The sequence below is a fragment of the Oncorhynchus tshawytscha genome, unplaced genomic scaffold (genome assembly GCF_018296145.1).
Source record: "Oncorhynchus tshawytscha isolate Ot180627B unplaced genomic scaffold, Otsh_v2.0 Un_scaffold_339_pilon_pilon, whole genome shotgun sequence".
In the NCBI taxonomy this organism is placed as follows: Eukaryota; Metazoa; Chordata; class Actinopteri; order Salmoniformes; family Salmonidae; genus Oncorhynchus; species Oncorhynchus tshawytscha.
This window is the reverse complement of record NW_024609815.1, coordinates 367,693-377,092: the sequence shown is the minus strand read 5'-3', so window position 1 is coordinate 377,092 and position 9,400 is coordinate 367,693. Positions and strand designations below refer to the sequence as shown.

The 9,400-nt window shown below is 40.9% G+C and overlaps 1 protein-coding gene across 3 annotated transcripts; it reads left to right on the top strand.

Moving 5' to 3' along the window:
* Positions 1-648: 648 nt before the first annotated feature.
* On the top strand, positions 649-5,194 carry LOC112241571. 3 transcript variants are annotated; one of them, XM_042318725.1, is made up of 5 exons: positions 649-748; positions 1,033-2,552; positions 2,897-3,017; positions 3,120-3,252; positions 3,970-5,194. In XM_042318725.1, exons 1-2 carry the CDS (start codon positions 743-745, stop codon positions 2,113-2,115), a joined length of 1,089 nt encoding a protein of 362 aa, XP_042174659.1. In that variant the 5' UTR covers positions 649-742; the 3' UTR covers positions 2,116-2,552; positions 2,897-3,017; positions 3,120-3,252; positions 3,970-5,194. The 3 variants fall into 3 exon arrangements, with proteins under 3 accessions (XP_042174659.1, XP_042174658.1, XP_042174660.1); XM_042318724.1 differs by having other exon boundaries at positions 3,120-3,263; XM_042318726.1 differs by having other exon boundaries at positions 3,120-3,359.
* Positions 5,195-9,400: the final 4,206 nt, after the last annotated feature.

Genomic DNA, 9,400 nt, shown 5'->3' with positions numbered 1-9,400 from the left:
AAATTTAGATTGCTGGCCGCTAGATTAATTTACCAATCTAAAAAATGTTTTGCTGACATGGGCTTATTGAGTGACTGCTGATGCACAACCAAATGTTATATTAAACCCTTATATTATTCTAACGCTCAGCATTAAGACCCCGACTGAGTTCCTAATATGTATATTTTTTAATTGGTCCGTGGGCCTACAAAATTTGCCTATCCCCGCCCTAAGCTTTCTAAACCACAAATGCATTCTCGCCTCAGGCTTGAGAAAGCAGAGATGCAAATGGTCCCCAACCCACTCAAGTGAGGTGCAGATGTTTGTTCAAATAGTAACAGGTGCAGGCTATTGATTTTCCCCTAAAGGCCTTATCTTTCAAACCTAATAAACCTTGTCCTAATTATCCTCAAAACAGACTGACTTGAACCATTTCACTATATTATTTCAGTCACATATTAACATTCCATTATTAATTGAATCAATTTCAGTACCAATTCATTTCTTCTTCTTTTTCTCCTCTTTTAAAATCAATATCCATTGTTCATATCAATGTTCATTGTCCTCCATATTCTTAGTGTACTTCTTCATGTGTGTTCTTCATGTGTGTGTGAGTGGATACAGATCTTCCAGCAAGTGCTCTCTACTACTAGAACGTCACAGAAAACTAAAGCTCACCATGCAGCCACGCCCAGTTTGTTCACCTGATAAATAACCAACACCAGTCCTTTTCCAATTCTCAGGGTATGTAAGGTGGAGCAATATGACGGTAAGATTAGTACTTTTAGCATTTTTTATTAATGTTTTCTAAACAGGTAAAGAAAATTACGTTAACCTACATGTACAGTATATGTTAATTACAATCATCTGTTAAAAATATTATGAATATCCTTTACTGTTGTGTGGCCGATTAGAAATAGTGCTGTTAAAGACACTGCTTGTGTTTTTCATTATATGACCGTATGGGAAGATGAAAAAAACATGTGACTCTCTCTTCATGTTAGTTTAATGTGAAAACAAGGTTAATCTAAATCTGTTCTTTATTTCCCCCAGAATAATGGATATGCAAAAGAGGAACTTGGCTTAATAGTAGAACAAGGTAAAATAAATAAATATTATCCTGGTAAATTGGATGAATATTCTACTGCCAAAAACTTCTCAACCAATAAATGCTGTGAGTTAATCAAGACAATGATACCATCAGTTGTGGATACTTTAAAAACTGTAACTCTTTCTCAAGAATTTGATTCTGACAAAATACAACATTATACAGAGCTAAATAAGCAAAATACTACTTATAAAACAATTATAGTTTGTATTTCAAATGTTGTTGTAAAATTAGATTTTAAAAAGCACAGTATGGCTATATTTGGGATTTCTGGGATTTCTAACGGGATAGCAAAAGCAAAACTCATTAAACACGTACCTTTTAAGTCACTCGAAGACCTGACCAAATATCTTAATTCCAAGTATTGTACGGGCCCAAAAATTGAGCAGCCGAGGGTTGATAAATACATTCTTGAAGAAATTTGTCATTTTGCAATTTACCCCAATGGGAAAATTTCTTATTATGCACAAATACTGCACGTTATAGAAAATGGATCAATTCACAGAAATGGAGCAAATCGTACATACATTATAGCAGGACAGTTTATTTGTTTAATTGACAGGAATGACCTCTATATTACACCTGTGTTCAGAATGAATCACTTTACTGAGGACGGCAACGTTATTAAAGTGACTGACATTAATATTTCCGAAAAAAACATGTCATATAGTACATTATGTAATAAGTTTTCCAAGTCACAAAACTTCCGAGAATCTCTCATTTACTTCATCAATGGAGATCAAGAAAAACTTTTTCATTACATTCATAACCCATTTCATGCAACTGCTTTAGTGGCGGTGTTAATCTCAGAGGTAATCAGAAATCCAATTATGATATTTAATAACAGAATTGCAATTCAAATGAATACATTACATACATTTAGTGAGTTCCTCCAGATCTTGCCATCTCTAGCTGGGGGAACCTGGAAGGGTCAAAAAGCCTATGGTCCTAAATTTTTAAAAAAAACCGAAACATTTCTCAGCAATGTGGAATTCAGTGATTTACCGTTAATTGATGGTGATTTATAAACAAACTAGGCACATTTGGGGAGTCTTCATACAAATGGTTCATTAGATCAGTCTAAAATGTTGCACATACACTGATGCCATATAGTGGCCAAAATCTAAATTGCGCTTGGGATGGAATAATACATTATGGCCTTTGTCTTGCATTTTCAAAGATGATGGTACAAAAAATAATACAGGTTGTTTTTATCTTTGTACAATTGGCCCAGTGTTGTGCTGGTTTGGATGGTGTAGGCTGTCATTGTAAATAGGAATTTGTTCTTAACTGAATGGTTCAGTTAAAATTAAGCAATTTAAAATAAATCTAAACCTAAGAAATGTACAGAGCAAGGCAGTTAACACCTAACAACTGCTCCCTGGATGGCAAAAATTCATCTTCATTATTCCCCATGTTGCTCCACCTTCACCCCCTGGAGGAGCCAGGTGGGGCCACAGAGCAGGTAGGTGCAGATTCTTCTCCACTGACGTCAATGCTACAATGTCGTACTGTACCTCAGTTACACTGAATGCAAATCTAGAGGAACTTGTTATATATGTTCTGTGGGTGTTATGATTGGAGTGATCTGTGTGCCAGCTTCCACTGCCAACAAGGAACACAAGTGCTTTACACATTGCATTGTTTTCAACTATACACATCTTCAGTCTAATCCAGCTGTCTAGTTTTACCTGATGTAAATCTTTTTTATCATAACAAGCTGTCAAAAGGTTCCTGAAATATATCTTAGACTTTAACAGTTGGTATTTTATTTTTTACAATTTTTATTCATCATGTTTTGACCTCCAGGCTCCTCCATCTTCTCCTGCCAACTCTGTCAGTCCACCAGACCCCACAATGCAGCCTCCACACCACTGCAGTAACAGCCATATCTTCACGTCACAAAGCTTCAGTACTATCTGAATGTGTTGTAAGTCCTGTACAGCACTTGGTACACAGTACATCACTATTCAGACAATGTGTTCAGCTGCATTGCTAACCTAACCAACCCCCTCTGAATCTTCTCATTCAGGAAGTACCATCCAGCATCCTGTGGCAACCTCAATGTGAATCATGATCACCACCGACCCGGGCTCCACAGAGGTAGCCTTGGACGCCCAGGCTCTGCACACACGTTCAAGGACACGAGATTTTGAAGGATCCCAGTGAGCAAAATGTGCTTATTTTTAATCCTCTTAAGGATCTCTACAGATTGGTGTCCCACCCGCGGGATGGTTGAGCTAATGTGTGCTAATGCGATTAGCATGAGGTTGTAAGTAACAAGAACATTTCCCAGGACATAGACATATCTGATATTGGCAGAAAGCTTAAAATCTTGTTAATCTAACTGCACTGTCCAATTTACAGTAGCTATTACAGTGAAAGAATACCATGCTATTGTTTGAGGAGAGTGCACAGTTATGAGCTTGAAAAGTTATTAATAATCCAATTTGGCACATTTGGGCAGTCTTGATTTAAAAAAAATGATATCAGAAATGCAATGTGTCATTGGATCAGTCTAAAACTTTGCACAAACACTGCTGCCATCTAGTGGCCATAATCTAAATTGCGCATGGGCAAGAATAATACATTATGGCCTTTCTCTTGCATTTCAAAGATGACAGTACAAAAAAAATACAACAAATATTGTTTTTTTCTTTCTTTGTATTATCTTTTACCAGATCTAATGTGTTATATTCTCCTACGTTAATTTCACATTTCCACAAACTTAAAAGTGTTTCCTTTCAAATGGTATCAGGAATATGCAGTTTAATTTTGGTATGTCATTTTAGGTGATTTTGTTTTTTAAAGAGCTGATCCTTAAGCGATTTGAAACATCTTTTCAACCAAAAATATGTATTTTCATCATATTTTACTAACAGTAATGGCCTCCCGAGACCACCACACAGATGACTCTCAGCACACCAGACCGCAGGGACCGATAAGATGTGATTAGATCTTCAGCAAGATGTGGACCTCGCCACGTCATCTGAAGATAAAGAAAATAAAGGCCACAGAAGATAAAGGCTAATGGATCTGACAGCGATATTTTTTTTGTTTGATTTGATTGGATTTGTTTTGATTTGATGTAAATTCTACATTAAAAAAGAGACAAATATACAAAATAACTTATTGAACCAAACACAAAACTGTTTTTCTAATACATGGAATGATGTGATTGATTAGTCAAGGAGGTACAATACACACAAAAAATATGAATACAAGGAAAAACTCCAGTCATTGAGTTAACCTCAATATGACCTTCAATGGGAAAGCGTAGTAAATCATCATTGATTTAGTGCTAGAGTGTATTCAGAATATGGCCATTCTGACATTCATTATAAAATGCCTCAGATAGGACCAAAAAAGTGTCTGGAGCTATCCGTCAGGGTAAGAGTGACAACAGGTCCACATGTCAAAATGGGGGAAATCTTAGCAAATGGCTTAATGGTTATCCATGAGAATCAAGTGTGTGTGTGTGTGTGTGAGAGAGTGTGTGTTTGTGTGTGTGTGGATGTGGTGTTGCGGTGTGCATGCAGGCGTGTGTGCATGTGTGTTTTCCTGTGATATAATTGTTGTTTTCTTCATCCAGTGTCTTCCATGAAATCACCTCAGCATGTCACACCCTGTTTCCCCTAGAGTGCAGCGACAACATACCTTCACACAGAAAGAGAAAGAAAGAGAATGAGACAGAGAACTGGGAGAGAAAGGGGGAGAGAAGGGGTAGGATACAGGAAGAGAACAAATGATTACCCCAGTTGAAATATTTCATCAGCGATTCCTGGCTACATATCCTGTGTGTGTGTGTGTGTGTGTGTGTGTGTGTGTGTGTGTGAGAGAGAGTGTGTGTGAGAGAGTGTGCTGGAGGGGGGGGGGTGTGTAGTGTAACATAGCATATGCTACAGTTCATGATATCTGCATTACTGCCGACTCTATAATTCAAATGCGGAGATGCAAAGAAGAAGCCATAACACTCAAACGTACACACAACACATGTACCTAAGGGTGACATAATATTTCCCCAATACCAATCGTCAGCTTACCAAATCACATACTATGCCTTTATATTAAGCAATTTTGAAGCCAAATAAATTTGATTTGAGAATGGACTGTTTCCACTGGCATAAAGTTACTGAAATGAATACAGGTGATACCTCACATATACCATACCAGAGACATAAATATATACTCTACACTGAGTATACAAAACTTTAAGGACACCGGTTCTTTCCATGACATAGACAGACCTAGTGAATCCAGGTGAAACCTATGATCCCTTATTGATGTCACTGGTGTAACATCCAGTTATTTAGATGGCTTATGTTTATAAGAACTGAGGTCGGGGCATTCGTATAGTTTAGTTTCACTTTACTCAGAAGTTTGCTGGCATTCCATAGTTCACATGGCATATCACTCCTGCCGTCTGGCTACTGTAAAACATGGAACTGGAATCCCACGGTATGAATACATGGACGGGATTGTGACAAAATGTTTCTCTACATTACAGGGCGGCAGGGTAGCCTAGTGGTTAGAGTGTTGGAATAGTAACCGAAAGGTTGCAAGTTCGAATCCCCGACCTGACAAGGTACAAATCTGTTGTTCTTCCCCTGAACAGGCAGTTAACTCACTGTTCCTAGACCATCATTGAAAATAAGAATTTGTTCTTATAAAAGTAAAAAAATTCCTCCCTAATTTTACTATTAAGAAATTTAGGTTATCACTACTGGTCAGTATAAATTTCACTTGGGATACAACACTAAGGTTTTTAACTACTTCACAGTCTTCAAACTCGATTAATTACATCTCTTCAATGAGATAACTTGGAGGTCTTCTATTAGTTCTCATAGTGTATCAAGGGTTGGGATCTGGATCAGGGTTTTGATCTGGTTGTTCAGTGTCCCGTGGACCAGTGTTCAGGTCGTCAACAGCTCGGTGTCGAAGTTGACAGGTATTGATGGTGGGAGCTTTTTGAAGACGGATGAATTTCTGGTTACGTCCAGAGCGTGTCACTGTCATCACCGAACCTTTGATTCTCACAACTTTGTCAGGCATTAGGATTGTAGGGAGTCATGAGTTTTCTTTTGACTTGCTGATTGCAGAGTACCGTGTCTCCTGAATTGAGTGTGGAGGGTTGTGCTCGGTTCTTGTAGTCAGCAGTCTATTTCATGCGTTGCTTTGCACATTGATCAGTGTCACGTAGCTTGAGTAGTTCCGTGAGGGGTTGCGCGCCTCCGAAAACTGTACCGATTTTGTTTCCAAGGTTTTCCTTCAGAGTTTGTGGCTGTGACAGTTTTCTTGAGTGTTCTCATGAAGCGTTCTGCTTTGGCATTAGCTCTAGGCCAGTAAGGTGTTATCTTTCTATGTTTAAATCCTAGGTAGTGGCTGAAATCCAAGGTAGTGGCAAGGTGGTAGTGGCTGTCCATTGAAGGGAGGTCCATTGTCCATTTTTACAGTCTCAGGTACTCCAAAGGAGGAGAAATCTTTGTCAAGCTTGGGAATGACAGAAGTGGCAGATGTGGACTTTACGATTTCAACTTCCAGATACCTTGAGTATTTGTTGACAGCTACAAGTAGGTAGTCACCTGATGGGAAAGGACCACAGAAATTGACTGATACTTCTAGCCATGGACCTTTTGGGTAGCTTTGACTTATATACAGTGGTTCCATATGATTTTCTACAGTGGCAGCTTGACATGGAATGCATTGCTGAATTGCTTTTTCAACAAAGTCATCTATGCCTGGAAACCAAACCTCTCTCAGTAGGTGTTTTGTTTTTATAATACCTAGATGTCCTTTTGGAGAAAGATTGGCGTTTGCTTGTGCGTTGATTAGTTAGTTCATGTCTCATGCGAAAGAGTGCTTTTAATGTTTGGAAATCAGCTTCTTGTGTGTCACATGGTGAATCTTGCCAGGTTCCTGTGGACAATAGGCACAGCACCTTCTGTTGAGCTGAGTATCTTTGTTACTTCTTGCACCTCTTCTAGAGTCATCGCTTTGGGAACTGTGTTGTCAATGATAAATATAAACAGTATGGGGATGAGGTACGTAAATTGGGTGGGCTATTTACCAATGGACTATGTACAGCTGCAGCGATCGGTTAGCTGCTCAGATAGCAGATGTTTGAAGTTTGTGAGGGAGATAAAAGTCTCCAACTTCAGCGATTTTTGCAATTCGTTCCAGTCACAGGCAGCAGAGAACTGGAACGAAAGACGGCCAAATGAGGTGTTGGCTTTAGGGATGATCAGTGAGATACACCTGCTGGAGCGTGTGCTACGGGTGGGTGTTGCCATCGTGACCAGTGAACTGAGTTAAGGCGGAGCTTTACCTAGCATGGACTTGTAGATGACCTGGAGCCAGTGGGTTTGGCGACGAATATGTAGCGAGGGCCAGCCGACTAGAGCATACAGGTTGCAGTGATGGGTGGTGTCAGGTGCTTTAGTAACAAAACGGATGGCACTGTGATAAACTGCATCCAGTTTGCTGAGTAGAGTATTGGAAGCTATTTTGTAGATGACTTCGCTGAAGTCGAGGATCGGTAGGATAGTCAGTTTTACTAGGGTAAGTTTGACAGCGTGAGTGAAGGACGCTTTGTTGCGGAATAGAAAGCCGACTCTAGATTTGATTTTAAATTGGAGATGTTTGATATGAGTCTGGAAGGAGAGTTTACAGTCTATCCAGACACCTAGGTGCTTATAGATGTCCACATATTCTAGGTCGGAACTATCCAGGGTGGTGATGCTGGTCGGGCGTGCGGGTGCAGGCAGCGAACGGTTGAAAAGCATGCATTTGGTTTTACTAGCGTTTAAGAGCAGTTGGAGGCCACCCCCATAGAGACGGCCAGAGGACCGGACAACATGCCCTCCAATTTGACACACTGAACTCTGTCTGCAAAGTAGTTGGTGAACCAGGCAAGGCAGTCATTAGAAAAACCGAGGCTACTGAGTCTGCCGACAAGAATATGGTGATTGTCGAAAGCCTTGGCCAGGTCGATGAAGACGGCTGCACAGTGCTGTCTTTTATCAATGGCGGTTATGATATTGTTTAGTACCTTGAGCATGGCTGAGGTGCACCCGTGACCGGCTCGGAAACAAGATTGCACAGCGGAGAAGGTACGGTGGGATTCGAGATGGACAGTAATCTGTTAATTGACTTGGCTTTCGAAGACCTTAGATAGGCAGGGCAGGATGGATATAGGTCTGTAACAGTTTGGGTCCAGGGTGTCTCCCCCTTTGAAGAGGGGGATGACTGTGGCAGCTTTCCAATCCTTGGGGATCTCAGACAATATGAAAGACAGGTTGAACAGGCTGGTAATAGGGGTTGCGACAATGGCGGCGGATAGTTTCAGAAATAGAGGGTCCAGATTGTCAAGCCCAGCTGATTTGTACGGGTCCAGGTTTTGTAGCTCTTTCAGAACATCTGCTATCTGGATTTGGGTAAAGGAGAAGCTGGAGAGGCTTGGGCGAGTAGCTGCGGGGGGGACGGAGCTGTTAGCCGAGGTTGGAGTAGCCAGGAGAAAGGCATGGCCAGCCGTTGAGAAATGCTTGTTGAAGTTTTTGATAATCATGGATGTATCGGTGGTGACTGTGTTACCTAGCCTCAGTGTAGTGGGCAGCTGGGAGGAGGTGCTCTTGTTCTCTATGGACTTCACAGTGTCCCAGAACTTTTGGGAGTTAGAGCTACAAGATGCAAATTTCTGCTTGAAGAAGCTGGCTTTTGCTTTCCTGACTGACTGCGTGTATTGGTTCCTGACTTCCCTGAACAGTTGCATATCGCGGGGACTATTCGATGCTATTGCAGTCCGACACAGGATGTTTTTGTGCTGGTCGAGGGCAGTCAGGTCTGGAATGAACCAAGGGCTATATCTGTTCTTAGTTCTGCATTTTTGAACGGAGCATGCTTATCTAAAATGGTGAGGAAGTTACTTTTAAAGAATGACCAGGCATCCTCAACTGAGGGGATGAGGTCAATATCCTTCCAGCATACCCGGGCCAGGTCAATTAGAAAGGCCTGCTCACAGAAGTCTTTTAGGGAGCACTTGATAGTGATGAGGGGTGGTCGTTTGACTGCGGACCCGTAGCGGATACAGGCAATGAGGCAGTGATCGCTGAGATCCTGGTTGAAGACAGCGGAGGTGTATTTGGAGGGCCAGTTGGTCAGGATAACGTCTATGTGCCCTTGTTTACAAATGTAGGGTTGTACCTGGTGGGTTCCTTGATGATTTGTGTGAGATTGAGGGCATCTAGCTTAGATTGTACGACTGCCAGGGTGTAAAGCATATCCCAGTTTAGGTCACCTAACAGAACAAACTCTGAA